This window comes from Mustela putorius, unplaced genomic scaffold (assembly GCF_011764305.1).
Source record: "Mustela putorius furo isolate JIRA1106 unplaced genomic scaffold, ASM1176430v1.1 tig00003899_pilon_pilon_pilon, whole genome shotgun sequence".
Classification (NCBI taxonomy): Eukaryota; Metazoa; Chordata; class Mammalia; order Carnivora; family Mustelidae; genus Mustela; species Mustela putorius.
This window is the reverse complement of record NW_025422048.1, coordinates 5,115,158-5,139,911: the sequence shown is the minus strand read 5'-3', so window position 1 is coordinate 5,139,911 and position 24,754 is coordinate 5,115,158. Positions and strand designations below refer to the sequence as shown.

General features: G+C 42.0%; 1 protein-coding gene across 4 annotated transcripts in view; it reads left to right on the top strand.

Moving 5' to 3' along the window:
- AFF2 (AF4/FMR2 family member 2) overlaps positions 1 to 24,754 on the top strand; it is a 453,773-nt gene that overhangs the window by 364,280 nt on the left and 64,739 nt on the right. For all 4 annotated transcript variants that reach the window (XM_045068128.1, XM_045068126.1, XM_045068127.1 and 1 more), the window contains one exon: positions 7,147 to 7,184. In XM_045068128.1, the coding sequence (XP_044924063.1) occupies positions 7,147 to 7,184 (38 nt within the window). The remainder of the gene's footprint in view (positions 1 to 7,146; positions 7,185 to 24,754) is intronic.

The following is a 24,754-nucleotide window of genomic DNA, read 5'->3' as shown; positions in this document are numbered from 1 at the left end:
CTCTTCTCCCACTCACCCCTGCCACACACACACACATTTCTCTGGAGAGGGGAGAGAGCCCAGAAACTGAATTAATCATTAATTGTACTTATGTGACAAAGCCTCCATAAAATCCCAATAGTGTAGATTTGGAAAGTTTCCAGGTGGGTGAACACACCCACATCCCAGGAGGGTGATGAACCCTGAGTCCACAAGTATAGAAGCTCTGACACTTAGGACCCATCCAGAACTCACCCTGTGTATCTCTTCACCTGGCTGTCCATCTCTCTCTTCAACCATGTCCTTCAATGAAGTGGTAGACATGAGTAAACTGTTGGCCCAAGTTCTGTCAGCCCCTCCAGCCAGTTAGTCGAACCTGAGAAGGGAGTCGTGGGAATATCTGGTTAATAGCTAATTGGTTAGAATGAAAGGTTACAACCTGGGCCTACCAGGAGTATCTGAAGTTGGAGCCAGTGTTGTGGGATGGAGCCCTTTGCCTCCAGAGTCTGACATCATCCCTAGGGAGAGCATGTCAGAAATGAGTGAAATTGTAGGATGCCCTGCCAGTGTGACACAGAACTGCTTGGTGTGGGGACAGCCCCTCACACATCTGGTGTTAGAAGTATTGCAAATGTGGTAGCAGTGTGAGAGGAAAGGAGATTCTCAGGTGGGAGACTAGTGGGTTTTCTAATACAGGTATATGGATAACGATGGCTATGGTGTGCTTACCTGGAGTATAACATGCTCTAAAGGGACAGAAAGCCTGAATACATTAGGATGTTCATGCTAAGGATGCATCATCAGTATTCACTCCCATGTAGGTTGTAGAATACTTTTATACCATTGGGTACCTACTATGCACTAAGAATATCCTTCCCATTTTCCTGGTCACATGTGGTAAGGAGAGCATCTCTATTAGGTATTGATCATCTCCCACCACAAGATACAGGTCCTTTTGCAAGGGGGGGGGCTCTAGTACCAGGGGCAAGAGGGCTTGGATTGGTCAGGGAAGGGGGGGGAAGAAAATTCAAGTTTCAAACCCATACACCATGGGGGAACAGAGTAACCGAGTGCCTCTTACACTGACCCTTGTAATGGAGAGAATAAATAGGTCTTTATTTATAAGTCTTTGCATCTTCCCCCAAAGACTGTGCATTTTTCATTTAGTTACAACAGATCAAAACCTTAGTTAGAAACCAAATCGCCAGCTGACACATGGGTCTTGCTAAAGACACTTGACAGGCTCCTGTCAAACTCCACTCACGGGCCCAAGCAGGACCCACTCAGGGGCTGCTGTTTGGCCAGCACTGGCAGGGACTTGAACCTAGGTGGGTAAAGCTGAATAGGAATTCAGCGAGTGGTGGGAAACCATAAAGGACTCTGAGAAAGTCAGGGTGAAAGTGGAGCATCAACGTAAGACCGACAGTGTGGTGAAGGGGCAGTTACCGATGTCTGATGTCCAGGGGAGTGGTAATGAGGATGGAGTTAGGCACCCTGGACTCCTCATCCTCTCTGGGTGTGAAGATGAGTCTCAGGGGCCTTTGTGGCACCTCCAATCCAGACACATGCATCCTGGAGCTCAGCTTTGCCTCCTGCGTCCACAGCAGGGCTGAGACTGCTCAGACTCCATGCTCATTCCTCACTTGTTTATCTAGTCAGTGTTTATTAAGTGACTATTAGGTACAAGACGGGGTGCCCTCCACCTGGGATGAGTTTCCTCCAAGCTCTGCCAGTCAGGCCTACTTCATAGATGCATGGAACACAGCAAATTAAATTAAAATGGGAGAAGCTCAATACTCTAAGGAGAGGGAACATGGAAGTTCAGGGTTAAAACACCTGACATTTCCACATTTCCTTCCGGGTCTCTATCCAAAGGGGAAAATACAATAGGTGGTGTTTTCCTGAAGATTTCAGGCCCTATTTATGTAGTCCGAGATTCAGGCAGGCATCCAGGTGTTGGAAAAGACTGAGTCACATTTTCTCCCCTTAATCTGCAATTCTGACTCTGCATGTGTGTGCTCCCAGCTGAAACCCCAGCCTATAGGAGATAATATAAGCCTCTGGCTGTTCTACTTATTCCAGTGAAATCTATTTAAATGCTGTAATTAAGCAATTCATTTTTATATTTGGGCAAGTGTTCTCAGTATGTCTCTTTAATTGATTTAACCAGTTCTGTAGATTGATTTTAGACCATCTGAATACCCTAATGATGAGTTCACTTGTTAATAGAAGAGTTTTCCCTTCTGAACTTAAGCGACCAATACAATTTACCAATACATATCATTAGGTTAAGGCATGGCTGTGTCTCACAGAACGGTCCTGTGAAAAGATAAAAAAAGACAAAACATAGAAACTCAAAAGCAATGGAATTGATTGTTCTTCTGCCTCATTTCCATAATGCCCAATGCGTAGTTATTTAAAATTATCTGAGTGATTGACTTCTCTTTTTTTAATCAAGAAATGTATTGATTAGACCCAATTTGAGTGTATCTGCTAGCAGAACACCAGGAAAAAAAACCTAGAAGCAGGCAAGGTAAAAGCTACAGAGAGCAATGCTCATAGAATCACATTTTTTGCTTGATTGACAGCATGATTACTGACTACGGAAAAAAGCAGCACCTGAATACATAGCCTTGTCAAATGATTCCACCACTACAATATGTCTAGGCCCTCTAAGTGCTCACCTCTACAGTATCAACAAAGAGGAAACATATTGTATTGGGTCTGTTTTCTGCCAATCTGGGGGCAAGGGGAAGGTATTATGGTAAGTCCAGATATCTTGGTTTAGGACATGCTTCTTAAAAACCCGAAAAGATCCTCTCATTTTTAAATTTTTTAAAGATTTATTTATTTATTTGAGAGAGAGAGGGAGAGAAAGCGCATGAGGAGGAGAGGAGCAGAAGACGAGGAAGAGAAGGAATCTTAGGCAGACTCCCAGCTTGAGCATAGGGCCAGATGCAAGGCTCTATCCCAGGACCCCAAAATCATGACCTGAGCCTAAATCAAAAGTCAGACACTTAACCGACTGAGCCACCAGGTGGACCAAGAGTCTCTCATTTTAAAAAATAAATGTAGTATGTATGTTTGTTGGATTAGAATAACACTGGGACAGAATCAACAAAGAACTTTTTTAAAGTTAGATCCTTTTTTAGAAGATGTCAAACAAGTATATGTAGCATTTTCTCCCTAAAAACACATGATGTTATGTTTGCCATGGAGGATGGGACTCAAGAGACAGCAATTTTCTTTTCTTCCTTCTTTCTTTCCTTCTATTTTCTTATGACAGCTCTACAGTTTTTATGGTTCACGTAATTCGGTATGGTCCCTGAATTGCTTGGACCTTGGTGGAACCAGAAATTTCTCTGCATAGAAGAAAGACAAGATCCTTCTTATTTTTAGGAAGACAGTTTTAATGAGTGAGCAGCTATGAGCAACTATGAGCATGTCCTTAGCCACATCATCCCTCCTGAGGAAATAAATTTTCTGCTTAGCAGGATACCATGGATCGTACAAGGCTAGTAATAAGAGAAGAATCCGTTCATACACATTCCTTGGAATGAGAGAAGTGCATTCTCCCTTGGTATATAATTTTCCAAGATACCATATGACAGAGGAGGCTCACCTCAGGGCTTCTCAACCGCAGGGTCAAATGTTAGTGAAAAAGCAAAGCACAATCCTCCTGGAGTGAGATGTGAAAGGGGGGACCGCTGATGAAGAAATCACTGGAAAGGATGGAGGTTTCCTAGGCTTCCTTGAGGAGGAGGGGTGGGGGAGAAGGAGGGAGACAGAGAGATTTGAGAATATGCACCTGCATTTGTGTCCCCATGACACCTCAGGTGCCCTGGCCTCTTGGCCACCAGCACCAGACCCGAAGAAGTTTCAGGCCAGAGGCCTGTGCAAAAGTACAGGGGTCTCTCCTGCTGGCCCAGACAGGTCAGGCTCTAAACATACCCAGATCTCTCTCGAGTAGGACTTTCCAGACAGAAACATTCTATTTAGCCGAGAACTGCTCCTGACATGGAGAGAGGAACACAGTGGCTCCCAGAAGCCTGGTTGGAATAACTGTATGGGTTCAATACCACAACCCTGCCCAGAAGTCATCAAGCACATAAACTCTCTGGCCATGCAGATGTGTGCCCCAAAGCCCAAAAAGCAGGCACAGTCCACATTGCATTTACATGGCGCATGATGGTTTCTAGGGTGCCACCGTGGATGTTGGCTGCTCCCACCCACACTTGATATAGATGGGACAGGAATGATTATCTTCATTTTTTAAATGAGGAAACAGACTCAGAAGTGTCAGCCGCCTTGCTAACATCCTGACGATAGTAAGTGTCAAAGCTGGGAGCTGAACCCAAGTTTCTGAATTTCCCGCCCATCACTCTTTCCACTGTAGCCCACGGCCTTTCACCACAAACAGTGGAATCTGTTTTCTAGAATTTTAATTTATCATATCATCCTTTCTTATAGTGGAGCTTCCTTAATGGTAAGATAAGTATCATGTTAGGGAAATGTGGCACAAAATAAGTAGAATATAGCTTTTAGAAAGCATATAGATGTTGCAAATTAAAGCGGCATGGGTGTTAACTATCTAGCCTCCATCTTCCAATCAGTTTAAATTACTTTAATGTATGTTTTTAAACTCAAAATGAGCTGTAATCCCAATATGCAACCCTCTTAATGTGTGGCAAATTACATGAGATCATTTCATTTTGATTCCCCTCCTTTTGCATGTTTCGGAACTTGGGCTGGTGTTTTCATGTCCCGTTATCTCAAAAGAGGAATGTTCTTCTTGCATTTTTTTTAGACTACTTCTTAGACCTTAAAGGCATATATAGTTTTCCCACAGATAATTCACTTAACTTTCTCTCACAGTCGCTGAGTTGAATAATTATAGCAGGCGGAACACAGTATCACATTAAAGCAGGAACAAAGAACGCACATTGTGAGCTCTGTCTCAGGTCTGGTGGCGACTCCCTGTAACCATTTAGCTTAGACATGAAAGGTGATGAGCACACAGGAGGATGATGTGAGCACGTCTGACTAAAGCGATTGGCTCTCTGGAATGGTCCCAAGTTAATTTCCAAAGAAAAGAGAACTTCTCAGCAGAGACATTTTCAATCAATAGCCAAGCAGCCCAGAAAACATTAATTTGAATGAAGTTATTTTCCTATGATGTTCTGTATGAAAAGACATAGGTTTCAAAAAAACCTGGCCTTGGACATGATTATGTTCCTCCTGATCAGAGAAAACTAACTGGGTCTAACTGACAGTCCTGAAGCACAGAAAAGAGAAGACATTTTCAAAAACCATGTCACTGAATGAAAGCTAGGTTAAGCAATGTCACTGTGATTTCTCCCTCCCTGTCTTCTGCCAGTGGCATGCCCAGGCTATCACATTCTGTGTGCTTTCAAAGGAAACCCCTCGAACACCATGCTAGTGCCTTTACAATAACCAAAGTCTTCCAAGAACAGACCTGTTTGGATTGTAACAGACAAGGGAACATGGGTCCCTGTGATTTCCACAGTGACAGGTCTTCATCTCACTACCATACGCCATTCCGAAACAGCGAGGAGTAGGGGAGAAAGGGTGATAGAGAAGGCAAGTGTGGGTGTGCACAGCTGGGCAGACTGGGCCCAGCCCGCCTCCACACCAGCGTCCACCTGTTCCTTCTCGCATCCGTTCCAGGGCCAGATCTGCTCAGAGACACACTTCTGTATCCTGCCTACCTGTGAGATGTGACTTGGGCTGACCACACACACATTGCTTATTGTATCATTTTCACCTGCTACCTCCCGCTCTCGCTTCCTTGCTGCTCCACTGTTGGCCAAACTTCAACCTCAGGCACAGATGGTGAGAAGATGATTTTTGCCACTGAGAGCCAAAGAAAGTGCCCAAATATTAATGGATATTTACCTAGCAACAGAACCTGAGATTTAATAGAGAAGGACTTGAATTTCCAGTGCTAATCTCTAAGCTTGAGAAGTGTTTCATTTATTTAAAAAAATGGCTCCAGAGTGTCTTGAGCTGTTGTGAGTAGAAAGTCCGGAATACTTCCTTCCACACCGGTTACCCAGAATGCCAAGTCTGGTGTTACAAGGAGCTGCCATCGCCCACCTGCAGGATTCACAAATATAAAGGTCTCCAAACAGATGCTTCTTGAAAGGGTCTGAAGACCCCAGAGAGTACCAAGCTGCTGCTTAAATGCTCCCCATATTACACATTATTTCTATAGTCTGCAAAAGTCTAGGGGAGTACAAGTTTGGTCCTGATTACATAATTATGCTACAGAAGTATGAAAAAAATCATCGCTAAAACCCTCCAGGTGCTTAAACAGTTTGATAGAATGTAGCCATTCTGCCATCAGTGCCCCCAGCTGTGTTGCTTAGCAACATTTTAATTCCAGAAGAATCCAAGGAGATGCAATCCCTGTGGAGAGGGAAACAGAAATAAGAGGGCTGTTGACAGATGATCTGAGTTGTTTCTTCTAATATACTGTGAAGATCACTAGCTCTTTTCATGAATGATAAATGGACTGTACACAGATCAATGGGTTCAGCAATAAACTGGAGCCAGGCTCCGTGTCTAAGGTGACACAGGCCGAGAGGCCCAGAGGTTTCCTCATTTCAGTGATTTGGTGTGTGTTTTCTTAAAGGTTCCACCAGAGGAGATTGATCTGAGGGGTCGGTCATCCCTTGGCCTTTTGTAGTATACACTAATAAAAATCATTTTAGAAGTGGCTACTTTGGCCTTGCTCTCACCATGCAGGTGCAGCCAGGGGTCAGGAGTTGCTCAGGGTAAATGGGTCCCCACCACAAATCTGAAAGTCCTGGATGTGCCCATGACAACCCCCCCACCACGTACCTGCTTTCCCCCCACCCCCCCATCATAACAATCCAAGCAGGCCCACCCAGGGGCTAATATCTGAGTGCAAGGTGGAGAGAGGAATGAGTGCCTGTGTCTGAAAGCTGCACTTAGACAGGTACCCATGTGCCCCGGGAAAGGAAAATTGCTCCATGTCTCCAGTCTGCTTATCGTAAGCAGCCTGCTTCCGTTAGCTCCTTGTGTTTCGGAAGAGCAATTTACATTGCTTATTGTTTTGGTAACTAGTTGTGAAGATTATGCCTGCTAATGTTGTCTAATTGCATTTTTTTTTTCTGTTTACAGGCTGTTGAAAAGGCAAAACCTAAGAATAATCCTGTAAAGTAAGTTATTTTTTTATTAGTTGGAAATTTTGATTTGAGTGGACCCCATGCACATGTCACAAAAGAGACCTTGAATTTTTAGTTCCTCTCTATTTATGATGATCAAGAAACCAAAACAAAGAAGGAGGAGGGACCACCAAAACACAAAACCCCAATCTCCAGTTGAGTAGGGATCAGCTTTTATTTTGATTTGATTTGTGCCTGTGATCCTGATGAGGCAGTGCCCCAGGTTGTGCCCAGTTTACATAAATTAATATGTGCCCTCCGTGAAGAGCTGCCACATACTATTATAATCCTATTCAGTGCATGGTACTTCAAGCCTTTGGGTCTTGCACATGCGAAAAAGATTATATTTTTAATTGCAAACCTTGGACCTATGACAGGGACTGAAATGGCTGAAAATGTGCCAAGTGATTTCCAGCCACGTGGGGAGGTTTGGCACCTTGGCATCAAGTCCTTGCTTCTCTGTTAATGAAAAGCTCGTAAAAATATATTTAACCAAAGGCTTTTCTAACTAACAGAGAGCTGTTTCCAAGGCATTTTATGGGATACTCTTAAATTATAAACAAGCAACACAGCACTCTTTTAAATATAGTATATCTTAGATATCCCAACTCTTCCAGAAAGGAGACTTTCAAATTAAGAAGGATGTTTGTCTTATTGTTTGGGTTTGTGACATCTGATTGCAGTGTTATGCGGACTGGGCCCACCAGCCATGTGGCCTAGGGAAGCCCTGCTCTCCTTGCTGGGTTATCATAGGCCTTGCGATGTCACATCTCTAGGAACTCCGTGTTAATCTATGATGGCCGACTTCCATGGTAGTGGGTACCAAATGCAGAAGTAGGGAGTGCATTGGTTTTTAATTGTTTCTTAGAGAATGGATCAGCTAATACCAGTGACATGGAGGCTGCTTTTCCAAGTCACCAGAGTAGTGTTTAGCCCACCATTATATCCAAACTCTAATTCATTTTTCCAAAAGGTTCTGTGTACTTTGTTTTTAAATTTAATTTTTCATAGGCTGCAGAATATACCGTATCAACTTTTGTAGTGTCTGGAGAAGCATCTGTAGTCTGGAGATATATTGTGCTCTAGTCATCCTATGGGAGTATTTCCGGTTGCTGAGTTTTTGTCTGGTTGTTTGATTGGGGTTGAAATCTCCCCTGCAGCCTGATTTCTTTTCTGTTTGTGCCCTGAAGGCTTCTCTACTGTACACCTGTGGTGGGATTAGAGGATGGTGCTAATGAGTCCAAGGCCAGGACTGCTGGTCCCTGGGTGGGCCATTAGCGATCTTCTTTCCCCTAGTCCAATTGCACCCTTTCCTCTAGTCCCCCCGTGTGCAAATGTTTGCCCTAGGTCACAAGGGATGGGGAAAGGGCTGGAGGCCCTCAGTGGGACAAACATCTCCAAGTTCAAGCCCTCCTGATAGGAAGTAAGTCCCAGGCTCCAACTTGGCATGCACAAGACAGCCCATTGGTAGTGTGTGGGGCTGCATAAAATCGGACTCTTGTGGCCTGGAAGTGGGACAAATTTTGTCTCTGTTCCTTGTGAGGATTTGACCTTACAGGTAATTATATTTTTTGTAAGCTCTGGTTAATTCACAATGCAGACTCTAATGTCAAGTGCTTTAAGGAATAGCATAAAGAGAAAACAGGAAAACTAGAAAAAACAAAGGATTAGTAATAGAATATGGAGCTTTTTACTTTTAAATAGACTTAAAAATCTGCTTAGTAATAAGCCTCAGTTGTGATCAACTGGTAGGTGTTTAGAATTGCCTTCTAATTGAATAAGGTGCCCTTCTCGGTGTGCATTTGGGTTTCCTATTGGACATGGCTCGTGATACCTACACCACCTGCCCAGCCACAACCACTGGGCACTTGAAGAAGAAGACCTCTTCAGGACCTCAGCTCAGGGACATAGATCCCAGTACACAGTTCATGAACACTGCCTGATAGCAAAGGAGAAGCAGGGTTTTTTGAAGTTTTATGTATAGTGGTCCTTTTATTATTTTGGATGTCTGACCGAGAATTTCGCTTACACATGGTGCACTGAAACCCCCAATACATGCTTTCCTGAATGAATGATGAGGTAAACAAATTAGACACATCCCAGAGAGCAGTCCTTCCAGGAACTGGCCTAGAGGCTTAATGAGACTGGTGGTCCCACGCTAGAGTGTCAGATTGGAAGGGGCTATGTGTTGTAACTGATCAAGTCATCCATTCTCCTCCTATTCTTGACTCACACCATGTTGCTCCGGTTCATTCTCGCTGCTCTGCTTCTGATGGGTACCGGCTTGCTCTTGTATGTCAGAATTAACATTCGATTGTGCATACAACGAAAAATGTGTACGGGCTTGCTGGAAAAGTCGAGGTCTGGAGGCATTTGCAACTAAAGCCTGAACACAGAGTGGCACATATGATCATATGTGTGATTGGATGTCATCCTCTGGTGCAGAGTTTGGCAAATGGCGGCAGAAAGAAATCAAAAGAATCGTTTGTGACATGGGAAAATTATATGAAATTCAAATTTCAGGGTCTTTAAAAAAAGTTATATTGACACATGGCGACACTCATTTGTTTCCATATTGTCTGTGGCTCCTTTTGTACCATGGTGTCAGAGATTAGTGGCAACAGAGATTGTACAAATCACAAAGGTGAAACTATTTACTATCTGACCCATTACAGCAAGCCTTTGCTGGCTCCTACTCTCGTTGGTCAGGAAGAAAAAGGCACAGAGGTGAGCTTTTCCCTGACTGTAAGGGTTAAACTATCACCCCTCTCTCTCTCTCTTTTGTCATTTTAAACATAGAACAGGCATTCACCAAGCCCTTTTCCTGTGTTCTGGACTTTCTGGGGCTGATACACCACCCAGTTCTCATTCAGAGCAAAGAGATGGCTCTGAGTTTACTATCTTTGAAGTCATTCTGGATATGAGATCCATTGACAGTTCAGTGATGTATTCCAAGTTGTGAGTGGATGAATCGCTTCCAAAAGGCATATGCACATTCTTGAATTCTGTCACTTCCCAAGATCTAACTCAGCCTGAGCATACTTTCCATTAGAGCTATGGTCAATGATTCACAATATCCATTTAGTTTGCCTGTTTTCCTCTCTAAAGGTTTGCCTCCTCTCCCTATTTCTCAGCCACTTGTTCAGTTTACTCTTAATACCTTCATGGTCGTAAGCCTCTTTCATCACAATAGGGAGACTGTGGTACACATTAATTACATGCCATATAAAGGAGAAATTAAATATATGCTTAGTGAATGTAAGCACATAATGTATCTGGATACACTAATGATTTTACCTTGGAACATTAAATATTACCTCTGAGAGTAAGAATCAAAATTGCATGTTCTTAAGATCAGTGATCAGGACAAGAGATGCTGGTGTATTTCTAAGTCTGCTGGAGCTGTGCAGGTATCCGATCTTGATTAGTTTGTTCAAACTGTGGCTCTTTAACATGTCAGAGAGACTTTCACTTGTATGTTAATGTTCTGCAGCAATTATCTTCAAGCATTCATTGTGACAACAAGGCCTGAGAGATGTACAGATTTCTTCTACCATATGTGACTTATCACATACATTTTTTTTAAAAACACATTTCTGTTATTAAGACATATGTGATAGTACACTTCTGCAAATGTGAATTGCTTTTGGCTAAAAGCCATGCACTAATAAGTTGAGTGGAATCTAACCAAGGTTGACATCTGTTACCAAAAGAGGGGGGGGAGGGGAGAGCAATCGAGAGAATGGTTGTCAAGCATAACATTCTTTCTTGCCTTTACACTTTAACAAAGTTAAACAACATGGTTGTTGTCTTTCGCAAATCAGGATCAGAACCCGCTCTGCTTAGGAAATTACAGCTTTATTTAGGAGCCAATCTATCTTACAGATATGGTGGTTTCATGATTGAAAATGACAAATAGCCACGAAGACTGTCCTGACACTGGTGTTTGTGCATTATTCATTTATTCATCCAATGAATATTTATGGAGAAGCTACAGTGTTCCGGGAACTGTGATAGATGCTGAGGGAATTAAAAAATAAATCTGACACAGGTCTTACCCTCGAGGAGTTTAGAGTCCAGTAGGAGAGATAAAATCAGTTTGTAAAGAACTAAATACAAGATAGAGATGTTTGTTAAGTAGGAAACAGATAAAGTATGAAGGAAGCTCTAAGGACAGAAAGCACTTCCAGTTAACGCTCTTGGAGAAGGTGGGGGTGGGAGGGACATTTTGCAATTGGAGTCCCTGTCTCCTGTGATGCTCTTGGAGCTGTGCAGGATATCACTGGAATCACCGTATCTTCTAGAACCAAGGAGGCGAAGGATTTTATACTGTGTTCTGCCAAACCCTCGTCCTATGGGATCATCTCCTTTAGGAATAAAAGGCTCCAGTCCCAGGGTTTGGCGTATGCTATCACATCCCTTTCCTGGACTGCTGCTATGCACTTTGAATAACGCAGGCTCAAAGAAGTCCTGTTTGGCCAGAGGATAGCCTTATCTGGCATAGGGCTTCATGGAATGCAGAACTGGATGTTCAGCTCCATGGGCAGCACAATGACCACACGGGAGCCTGGTTGTTTGAGAACCCTAGGGCCTCATACCTTGCATCCCATCCCTAATAAGAATATTTGAAATGAGCAGCTGAATTACAAAGTCAACCATGGAAAGGAAAGAAATCTCCCAAGTCTGAAATGATAGAGTATCTCCCATGTCCCTTTTATGGTTTCACACTAAGTGATTTTCATGGATTGGGACTATGCTGAGGGGCAGTCCTCAGTGACGATAATGGACATTTTAGGGTTATGTCCCTCAGAGTGAGATCTGTGACCACCTGTTTCCTGGCATTGAGGCACCCAGCCTGATACTCTCCCTACACTGAAAGTCTAAGCTGTCTTAAGTGGACTCTGGCCATTTTAAGGGTAAAGGAATTATAGCAATATGTTGTCCAGTAGCTATATTTAGATGTGGAAGGTTCCAACAGTCAGCTGCACAGCACAAATTTCTGGACATTCCCATTTCCATTGGCAATTGGAGTGGCATCATCTAGGCAGTCCCACACAAGGTAACCAAGACCCAGAGAGCAGACTGCTCAGAACTTAGAGGTGCCAGGAAATTCTCTTCACCTTGGATACTCTGCCTCTTTCTCATCACCTCTTAGGACACATACATTCGCTTTCAGACTTGTGGTTGGTTTTTAAAGTAATTTTAGCTAACTTTGCATAACAGCTTGTTTTCTGGGAGTATGACATCAAACATTTTACGGATTGCACAGAGCACTGGGTATTATACGTAAACATTGAATCGTGGGACACTACATCAAAAACTAATGATATGGTGACTAACATAATATCATAAAAAATAATAATAAATAAGGCAAAACAAACAAACAAACAAAAAATGTTTCCAGAAGTAATAAATCGGGAAGCTTTCAGGCACTTGGACAGTTAGGCCAACTTCCCTTATGGTAACTTTATATTGATAAGGAAGAGTTTCTTCAATACCCCAAGCACATTGGTTTGTCTCATTAGCATCATTGATCTTTGCAAAAGCATTAGTGCCTTTTCTTATGATGAAATGAAAGTAGAAAGCACACATCTATTGGTGAAGCAAAGGGACCTCACACAAGCCAGCAAATGTGGGATCAAACCACTTTAAAGGAAGTAAAGTCACTTTTTAAACAACAGCATTCATAAAATACTTCTTTATCCCGTCCTTCATAGAGTACTGTCTTACTTTCTAACTCTATGCTTCTTATCATGTGCTGCCTAGACAAGAACAGACAATTGTTTCATCCATTTACATGGTCCAACCCATCACATAGCTGATCTGCTGGAAATTCAAGCAAGCCAGGTGCATGTGTTCTTTTGACAAACATGAATTGTTCCAGGCTCAGTTGATGGGAAGATGAGTAAGGTACAGTGTCTGCTCTGAAGGTCCCCACGCTGTCCTAAGGAAATGCAGCCCTTACTGCACTACAGAATAGACAGGGTCTGCAGATAATGCAGAGGAAAGCATTCCACAAGGCACAGACAAAGGAAAGAACATCTGCTTGGAGTGAGCTCCCGCTCACTCCACAGGGGTCCCCAGGTGAATAGAGCCGATGAAGCCATTTAAGAGAGCAGAACAACACTAGCCAAGGGCCTGAAGAGAAGAAAGCAGAGACTGTGTTGGGAGCTGTGTCCGGTAGGTACGGGAAGGCAAGGAGGGGGGTCACTTCTTTTTTCAGTGCAAGGAAACACGTTTGGGGCTTGCAGGAGAGAGAAGGGAAGGAGTAACTGTGTGTGTGACATGACCGGATCACCCCAAGCATGACGCTGCCGGAGGTTCAGACCCACTTTTGACATTAAGAAGAGAGCAGTGCAGTGTAGATGGTACTAAGAAAATGCTCAAAAGGATTCTTTTGTTCTAGAAAGGTAAAGGTCAGAGTTAGGGAGGGATTACAAACCACCCTTTTTAAACTGTTTGCAGAGAAATAGACATATCAAATCCTTCCTGATTAGATCTGGCTAGTCCTTCTCAGTGGACTTTTATGTAAATCTCAGCTCACAGGGAGGGTTCCTCCGGCTGTTTCCTTGCGGCTTTATCCACCCTTGATTGTTTCTTACAATTTTAAACATTTTGCTCTCATACGGTTCCTTTCACATTATTCAAATGTCTAGTATTTTAGGCATGACACATAACACTATTATTTTAGCTTCATTTTCTGAGTTCATTGCATAGACATAAAAATTCTTTCTGAATTTATTTTTATCTGCCACAGACATAAGCACAGTAGGTCTATTTTGATTTCTAGGGAAATGAGGTGTGCCCCCATGATAACCACACATGGGGCTTCAACCAGTAAATCAGCCCTCCATTGACCAAAAAATATGTTCATAATCAGGAGCCTGGGGTCATAAGTTATTATTTAGTTGACTACTAGTTGTGCGAGGGGGAACAGAAAACAATGGAAATGACTCCCTTTGGCCAGGAACTGAAACAGGAAGTAAAGATTTTCTGCTTTATTAAACCTTTTGCAGAAACCAACAGCAGTTGTCTACAAAGCCAAAATTAAAAAAAGAAAAAAGAAAGGTAAACTATTTTCCCATAGGGAAGTGCTTCCATTTGTAGAAGTTACATCATGAGGGTAGATTACAATGTCATTACAACCCAAATTTTTTTTTTAAGATTTTTATTTATTTATTTGACAGAGAGAGATCACAAGTAGGCAGAGAGGCCGGCAGAGAGAGAGAGAAGAAAACAGGCTCCCTGCTGAGCAGAGAGCCCCATGCGGGGCTCGATCCCAGGACCCTGAGATCATGACCTGAGCCGAAGGCAGAGGCTTTAACCCACTGAGCCACCCAGGCGCCCACAACCCAAATTTTTATATACACTCCCATTTATATACTCAGTGCCTTAATACACCCTCATGCTCCATGGTAATTTACATCCAATATAGAAGCAGTGGTGATGGGCAGGCAGAGAGGCTGTAACTATAGAAGTTGTGAAATCTTTTCTCTTTTTCTGTCTCCCTGTCCTCATCACTCCCTAATATCTGACTCTTCTCCTCCTCCCAAGACCATATTCCTACATGTGTATTTATTCCACCTAGCTGGGGAAGATATTTCAGAAAAGCCTTGGGGCTTTTGCTCCTTTTTTAGCAGCTCTAGGAAACATATGACTGTCCACCTCCATGGAAGCCCAGGGCAGGCAGGGGGCTCCTTCCTACTCCCTATTGTGCCTCATCTGACCCTGCAGGGCAAGTTGCCAGGAATCTGCTAATAATAGCACCTCTGCTAGACACACCTTCTTCATCTCTCTCCTGCTCACTAGAGATGCAGATTACTACCAATGCTGGGGCTGGTTAAGTGTTAAATTTCACTTGCCTCACACCCTGATGCAAGAGTTTACTAAACAGATTAGACCCGCTTGCAAATCTGCTTTAACAATAGGTGCAGATGAGTGTATGTACTCTCTACACATATACGAATGTACACTGCTCAAATATAGATTAACCCACGCCTGTTTCCAAAAATGGATTTGATGTCATGAAACAAGATCCTCACACTATAAAAATATCTGCTTACATAGATGACGCCACTAGGAAAAAGCTATGTGTTTTTCTTCTTCTTTTTTTTTTTTTTCAAAGGATGTGTTTTTTAATCCACCTCAGTGAGGGCCCCCCCTGTTGCCAGATCAATGTGCAGAATACCGTCGCACATGTGTGAGCTTCTTCTGCTGGTGCTTAGTGATGGGTGCTAAATCTTTGAATGTAGCTTTAACTTTTGAGAACTCATCCAAGAGGTGACTCAGAGCCATGGGTGTTGAAAAAGTGGTCAGTCAAGGAAATGAACATGGCTATTTGTTCAAAATAATAGCGGATGTCTCCAAGAGGAATTTTGAAGGCTTTGTTGCAAAGAACGACAGCACTGGATAACCGCCCCATGCAAAATAGCAACTCCTCCCACATGTACCCTCACCATCCCCTTTACCCTCCTTTAACCCACTTTAACAATTATCACACTGTATCAGTCTATCAGATCCATCTCTCGAGCTGTCATCTCTCTGAGTTTTGAGGTTCACTTCCCATAAGAATGTAGAATCCATATGAGCGAGGACTTTGTATTCACTACTGTAACCCTAGCACCTCAAATAGCACCCATAGAGTAGGAGCTCAATATTTGTCAGATGAATGAGTGCAGGCATTGGGGGGCAGTTGGGGGAACTTCGAAGTTCAGCCATTCTTTTGAGTTCAGTATGAATATGAATTTAGTCTTAGAGTAAGCCTGTTTTTTTTTTTCCCCTGCCTTTTGGACAATTAATGAACACCTTATTAGCCCTACTGTGAGTTACTTATTTTTCCTGGAGACCAACCAAGCTTTCTTTTAAAATATTCTGAATTCCATGTTGCTTTAATTCTGAGGCATTTTAAAGTTTGGTTTACTGTCTTTATAGCACTAGAATTTTACCTCACAGATGGTGATTCCTTCTTCTGGTCTTATACCCACCTTCCTACTCAGAGTAACTTCCCACTCTTGCTTTTGAAGGGAAGGCACAGGGATATACATGTTGGTCTTCCTATGGGTTGGGATTATGCACAGGTGATTGCATTAGATGTCATTAAGCATTTTCAAGAATGACAGAAATTACCTTTTTGTCACTGTGGTACAAGGAAACAGAAAGGTTATTAAGTTAACAGCTGACAACACATGCTACTTCCTGTTTTTGAAAGGCCATCCTGATGCTCAGAGATTAGCAGGATGGGACACACAGCCAGTGCCCAAACACCTACACTTGCCCTCTTCCTCAGAGCTGGGGAGTCTGAGAAGCCCCGATCTCCCCTTCATCCTTCCCACCATACTTCACTGTCATGGTGTGAAGATGCTTTTGGTAACTTGCCCCACTGGTCAATTATCCCAGGAGTTGGTTGGCTCTGCTGATCCTTCAGCCAGGCTTGACACACAGACTCACAGACATTTCCAGCCACAGGCGTGTAGGCAGTAACTCCGAGAATGAGAACTAAACAAGCTTTCCTGAATTTCATGTTAATTTCATGAATAAGTAAGTACCGTCATTATTTCCTTTGGTCACATCTCGGTGATGGGGTTGAAACAACTTCCCTCACATTATATCAATGTGTATGAAAGAAACTGAAAACCCAAGACCAGGTTTCAGGAAATAATCCTACTACAAGGTTAATTTTGCCTCATACAGCATTTCCTAGAATTGAATTGCCCAATCTCCTCCCTCGAGGATTGCTCTTATGCTTGCAATAATTGAGGCGGATTTTAGTGGAAAATCACCTCTGGAGGAGGAACATACTTCAGAAGAGACTTTCTATGGGACACACTGTTTTCTGGTTCCAGGGGCATGTTAGCCATGCCTATGCTGTTCGAGTTTCCAATCGTTCCATTCCTTCAGGCAGCATGTTCAGTAGCAATCCTTCAGGCAGGGTAGAATAACTGGACATATTAGGGGAATTGACTCTGAATTGTGCTCGGGACTTACCAGGTAACAGGGCAGTAATCAAACTCTAGTTTTAACATGCACATGAAATGTTTTCCTAGTCGTGGCCAGACTCCCTGTAGTTTTTACTTTCGATGCTTACCACAAAACCACTTTGTGTAATGATTTAAGTCTGCAAAGATCCTGGTGGACAACAGGACAGAATTATGGAGGGTAGGATAAGAGGAGAGGGGACAGTGTTATTGCATATTGAAGCTGTCATAGTACCTTTGTAGGCATAGCACATCTATCAATCATTTCCTGCTTGTTGACTTTGTTAAGTATATAAAGAGTCTAGAATTCTCATGGCATGGTGCAGCACAACTAACCAGAAGACCCCGATTAAGAAATGTACCCCAACTCTCAAACTCCTCCCTCAAGTGGAAACTGGGACTATTATAGACAAAATATATTGAGCCTCTAAGATAGAGGAAGGGAAGGAGGAAACTGATAGGGAAGCAAAACATCAGGGGAGTCTGGAAACCTTGTGATGGCATTGATTCTGAAGGCTGGATAAAAGGTCCTTGAAAGAAGATTTGATTCATGGAGACAGAAAAGGTGGGTGTGGGAAGCCAAAAAGAATAGTTTAATGTGTGAGAGAGGGAAACAGAGCAGAGGGGATGTTTATTCGCTAAAAAGCAATATTCCTTTGTTTCCTAGGCAAAACCTACAATAGGCAGGAGAGAGACAATTCTCCCTGTTATGCTTCTGTTATAAGTCTCAATGCTTAGGCCACTCATTGGAGCACAAGAAAACTTGATCAGAGATGATGTGTCTAATGCCTACTGCCGGGTTTGAAATCATTCAGGCACTAAGAATAAAAGCCCAATGGCTGATCTATGCTGATTGGTTGGCACCCTTCTTTTGTGAGTTTTGTGCTCCAGATTATTACTATTATTTACTTTAACCAAGAGAGGGAAAGTAAAATGATTCCCATGATCCAGCCAGCACACAAAGATTTTTAAGTACTGATGTCAGTGGCATATGGTTTAGTACTTGGGTTTCCAGCAATCAAGAAGCAACCTTGTACAATATTACGGGAGCTCAGTTCCCCAGTGGGCATAACAGAGATGATTAGATATATTGAGTTTTTTGTGTCATTCAGGGAAAGCAGAGTCTCATGCATGTTGGTGTTAGCTTCCCCTCACTTCATTTCAATTTTCAATAACCAGTGTCATCACATGTAACAGCTTCTTTGTAATGAAACTTCATGTCAAATTGAATTTGTCTTTCAGGTGAAACGTTCTGAAATCTGATTTTTAAAATAATTTTTACTGCCGCAAAAATCATAAATATACCTCAAGTTCCCCCAAACGAGAATAATGCAGCCAATGAACAATAAAAACAAAATCTCTGTGTTTGAAAAAAAAAAAAAGTTATATTTCTGCTTTTGATATTTGACAGGACTGGGTAAAGAAATGCTCTGGTTAATCAAACTCATTTGGTTAACAGAGCTATCAAACAGAGAGAGAATGATTTTCAAGGAATTAGGAGAGAGTGAATACCCTTGACAAGAAACAATCCTTCCTCTGTGACTCAGTCATCAGCAATTCACTAACTGGAGCACACAGTTACCAACAGTAAGCACCTAGAAGTTCAGAATAACCAAGATTCTTGTGCCAATAGCAGGATGAGAGCCATTCATAGTGTTCTCTTATTTAAATAAACAAACAAACCAAAATAACAAACAACCCCCCCCCAAAAAAATAAAGGTAACAAGTGTCAGAAAAGATGTAGAGAACAGGGAAAACTTGTGCATTGCTGTTGGGAGTGTACATCAGTGTGGTCATTATGCAAAACAGTATGGAGGGTCTCCCCAAAATTAAAAATGGAACTACCATACGACCCAGCAATCCCTCTTCTGGTAATATATCTGAAGAAAGTGAAATCACCATCTCAGAGAGATAGCTGCACCACCACCCCCCCATGGTCATTGCAGCATTATTCATGAGAGCAGAGAAATGGAAATGGCCAAGACCTGGGATGGATGAGTAAAGAAAATGTGATGTTTGATGGACTATTACACAACCACAAAAAAATAGAAGGAAATTCTGCCATTTGCGGCAAATGAATGAACCTTGAGGGGATTATACTAAGTGAAATAAGACAAAGTCAAATACCGTGGGATCTCACATATATTTGGAATCTAATAAAACCCAAACTTCTAGAAACAAAGTAGATTGGTACTTGTCAGGGGAGGGTATGTGGGAAAATGGGTGAAGGTGGTCAAAGGGTACAAACTCCCACTCATAAGGTGAATAAGTTCTGGGGACCTAATGCCCAGCACGGTGACTATGGTTCATACCACCATATTGTATATCTGAGTTGCTCCAAAAGTAGATCTTAAAAGTTTTCACCACACACACAGGCAAGTGGTAACTATGTGAGGCGATGGATGTGGTAACTGAACTTACTGTAGTATTCAGTTTGCAGTAAAGCCCATCCAGTCACCGTGTTGTACCCTTTCACTTGCACAACCTTATATGTCAATTATATCTCAGTCAAGGTAGAGAAAAAGTTTCAGATGCTTAGATGTAAACATGCCCAGTTGGATTCCTCAAAGTATCCGATTCTGCTCCTGGATTTAACAATTTGATGTTCAGTCACCCCGTTGCTCCACCTGCTTCCTCCGACCTCAAGAAAAGTATAGCCACTTTTACACAGATGGGAAAAACATGGTGGTAGCATCTGTACAAATATGCCCATGTCCAGAGAATTTGGGTATTGCCTCCACAGTTTGCGTGCTCTCAAGCATGAAAATAATTGAATGATGGTGATTTTGTGATGGGTTGTCCAGAGAAGAACTTCCCTGCAACTTCTTAGAGGAGTAGATGACAGAAATGCAGATATGCTGATCCTTGTGAACCTTGGGATAGCAGGATCCAGGAGCCCTGGAGTCTCCTGACTGCAAACCCTACTATTTCAGTCCTTTCCTATTTGGACCATGATGTGGAGAAGGTCAGGAAACATCATTCTAGGGATCCGGGTGTTGTGCCTCCATGTTCATTTTCTTAAGGTTGAGCTTCAAGGTCATGATTCTCTCTTCCTCCAGCTAATTGGATGGGCTAAGTTAGCTTTTCCCAAAGTGTGGTCCATGGAGAGTGTCTTGAAGGATGTTCTTGAAGGATGTTAATAGGTGCTATCAAGGAAACAAAACAGGCAAATGTACGAGGATGGGGGCGTGTGATAAAGAATGTTCAAATAAATAAGGGAAATGCTAGGTTAAAAATGTTTTCTTCTAAGTTAACTCTGAACCTTTAATATTCTAATGTACAGTGTGCATGTCTACAATGGGAAAATGTAGTTTGCTGCAGCACTTCCCAAGCTCATTTGACCCAGAAGGCTTTTGTCAATAGAATCTCAGAATCTGCTTTGAGATATGCTGCAGTAAATAAAACTGGATTGCATTAATGATGTCAACTTATCAGTGGGTTAAGCAAAGTAATTCTCATTTGAGGGCAGCTCCCTGAGCGAGAAACAGAAGTCTCTTTAGCTAACCTACTTTGGGTATATGGAACCCCTGGGGCAGAACCTGGGAGGTTCACCAGGCTGCCAAGGGAGCCACTAAAGGGACCACTAGTCTGAATCAGCAGGCAGTGGTCCTGAGCAGAGTCTTCAAGCCACAGCCACACCATAAGCAGGTAACGTGAGCTGGAAAATTGGAATTATGGTCTAATGGATTAGCTAAATACAAATACCCATATTGTCTAGATCAGCATCCCCTGTATATGTCTGCCCCTGTCTTAAAAGTTTCTTCTTTGCAGATGTGTAAAGGGGGGTTTCGAGAGGATAGCATAATTTTTAAAGATAGCTATTTTTGAGATATGATTCACATACCATACAGTTTGCTGATTTCAGGTGTACAGTTCAGTGGGTTTATATATTCACAAATTTGTGCAACAGTCACCACAATCAACTTGAGAACATTTCCATCTCCCCAGAAGGAAACCCTGAGCCCACTGAGCCGTCACTCCCCATTCTTCACCCTGCACAACCCTTATCACCCTATAGCTATGGGTTTTTCTCTTCTGGGCATTCCATACGAGAGTGCCCTTAAGTGTCTGGCTTCCCTCACTTAGCATAATAGTTTCAAGGTTCACCCAGGCCATGGCATGAATCAGTACTTCACTCCCCTTGATGGATGAGCAATACTATTGCATCTTATGAGTAGACCACATCATGTTTGTCCATTCATCAACTGACAGACATTTGGGTTGTTTTCTTTTGGCTATTGTGAACAATGCTTCTGTGAGCATGGGTGCACAAGTTTTTGTGGAAACCTACGTTGGCCAGCGCTTTTAGGTATATACATAGTAGTGGAGTTGCTAGGTCATATGGTAACACTGCGTTCAGCCTTTTGAGAACCTGTCAGACTATGTTCTAGACTGGCTGATCCCTTCATATTCTCACCAGTGGTATATGAGCCTTCCCATTTTTGGACAACATCACCCACACTGGTAATTAACTGTCTTCTGATTGTTGCCATCCTAGTAGGTATGAAGTGAGAAACCACTGTGGTTTTCATTTGCATTTACCTGATGACTAATGATGTTAAGCATCTTTTCACATGCTTATTGGCCAACTTTATACCTTTAGAGAGATAGCCATCCAGGTCCTATGTCTTTTTATTATTTATTTGTAATAATTCTTTATATGTTCCAGCTACAAGTCCCTTATCAGACATAGTATCTGTAAAAATTATAAAAATTTTCTCCTATTCTGTGGGTTGCCTTTTTACTTTCTTGATGATGTATTTTGAGGCATGAGAGTCTCTGATTTTGATGAAATCCAGTGTATCTATTGTTTTTCTTTTGTTCCTTGTACGTTAGTTGTCATGTCATGAAGGTCTGTGCCTATGATTCCTTCTAAGAGTTTTAGTTCTTAGGCCTTATTGTTAAGTTTTTGATCCATTTTGAGAAGATTTTTATGTATGGTCTGAAGTGAAGGTCCACCTTAATTCTTTTGTGTGTAGAAATCCAGTTGTCCCAGCATCATTTGCTGAAAAGACTACTATTCTTTCCCTATTGAAATGTCTTGAGGCCTTTGTCAAAAACCAGTTGATCATAAATGTGAGAGTTTATTGCTGGGCTCCTATTTCTGTTCCACTGATTTATATATATGTCTTTATTTTAATACCACACTGTATTGATAACTATAGCTTTGTAGTAGGTTTTGAAATTGGGAAGTGTGATTTCTCCAACTTTGTTCCTTTCCAAGATTGCTTTGGCTATTCTGAGTCCCATTTACACATTTTTTAGCCTCACTTGACTTGTAAAGATGCTGACTTTTAGTTTAGAAGGCAGCCCTTGAGCCAGTATTTGGACTTTGTCTTTGGGACACAAAGACAAAAAGCCTTCACTCAGTATGGAAGTGGGTATTTCCAATTCTGAATTCAAGAACCCCAAGAGAACGGGACTGGAAATTAAGCCTCAAATGTATGCAAAGGTCTCTGAACCATGGTGGAATCAAGGTTCTCTCCAAATCCATGCATTTACACTCATGAATTGCTGTGATTTCAATTTTTCTTACAACCATGCGGGAGTCTGGGATTCCCCAGCCTCCATGGTAGGTAAGACCCACTAGTTGACTCTGCCCAAGGAATGTCACCCAGAAAACAGGAAAGCTTTCCTTTATTTTCCATTCCAAATGTCTACTGAGGGAGAATTTAATAACATTTTAAGTATGTTGGAGATACTGCAACAAAAGTAAATTATGACTGGTTATGTAATGCTTAGAATAAAATGACTAGATCATGTGGATAAAGCATCTCACATCATATGGTTTGGTAAGCTGGTGTTAAGTATGAATGGTGTTCTTCAATTCTATAAACTGATTCATTCTACTTACAAAACAGGGGGTGGTGTGGCTGTTGTAGCCCATAGTCAAGACCTCCCAGTCTGTGTTCTTACTTCTTAGCAGTTTCCTGTAATTTTATGAAATATTTTAATATGACAAAATCACTTCAATTACACAGTCATTATAAGTTTTTCCAAGGTTGAGTATGGATTGTTTTGTGTTCATTAGAGTGCAAAATTAGAATTTTCATTGCTGCAACTATAAACACTAGTTCAAAGGGATCAAGCATTTTCTTATAAAATCTTGGATAACCGATAATTGGTATTTTTACTATTTTCCAGCATCTTTTCATTTGTTGACACTATTGGCTGTTTTCCCTTTTTTGGTATATTTCAGGATGTTGAATGAGTGATTCTCTCCCAAATGGACAGCAGCTTGTGCCAGTGCAGGCACTGAGAGGCACAGAGGGAACGGTCCCCAGAGTCAGGAGAAAGAGAATAAATTATTTCTTTAATTTTCTCAGCTTTAGTTGGCCCAAAGTCTGGCAGTTAGACCTGAGTAAGTCTGGAAAAACCATCTGGCACACCTACATCTGTTCTCACATTTGCCAATCAGGCTTTATCAAAAATCAATGGCTCAAAACCATAAAGCTCTTAAAAGGTGCTAATTTGTGGCTAAAGAATAATTCAAATGCTGCACCATTTGGTCTTTGTGGAGTATTGTTTTGGTTTTAGGGAATTTAGTGAACCTGCTTAATCTTACTGTCTTGTGTTTTCTGGACAAAGAAGACAAAATGGAAAGTAGTTCTTATCCAAGGACTTTTTTCCCCCTCCTTTTGTCTCTTCAGATACCGGAATGGCAGTCATTGGGGTTTAGAGAACTCTGTGCTATTAATGGACAATCAGACATCCTTACTCTCTTCACAGTTAATAGGATTTTCCCAGCCAAACACCAATACTTGATTCCTTTTTTTAAAAAATATTTATTTATTTATTTACTTACTTACTTACTTACTTACTTACTGGAGAGAGGTTGAGAGAAAGAGTGTGGGGAGGGATAGAGGCAGCCAGAGAAAAAGAATTTTCAAGCAGGCTCCCCACTTGAACATGGAGCCTGACGTGGCTCTATCTCATGACCCTGAGATTATGACCTGAGCCAAAATCAAGAGTTGGACGTTCAACTGACTGAGCCCCCAGGTGCCCCACCAACACTTGATTCTAAATCATTGCCTACTTACTATCTCTGTTCTCCTACCTTCTTCCTGCCACTCGGAGTCAGTCATCTGTAAAGAAGCACCACCTTCACCCCTCTCCCTCCGCACCAGCAAAAGGGAGAAGGCATTCATTTATTCATTACTCTGTTTCCTCTTGGCCAAGGTACAGTCTCTTGCTTCAAACTCAGAACAGCTCATTGGTTTGTGGTGATCCAACAGCCACGGGTAGAGGAACAAGTTTATTATGGAAAGCACATGACTCTGCCAGATTTCACTGACAGATTTTGAAGCCAGAGCAAAGCAATTGGCTGGCACTCTTCATGCATTAATGTCCTTTGGCCCTCACCATGCTCATTGTTACACAGGTGCCCCTTATAAAGCACAGAGACATTTATAAGATAATGAAACAAATCATACCATTCACATACCAACAACTCTGGGGAGTTGACACCTCAAAAACAAATCCATACTATGACGACCCATACGTAATAGATGAAATTATGGTTTGATTCGATTATTGATTGCTTTTGTCAGACCTTATAGATTTGAGGATTAAATGGTTTGCTTTTGTACC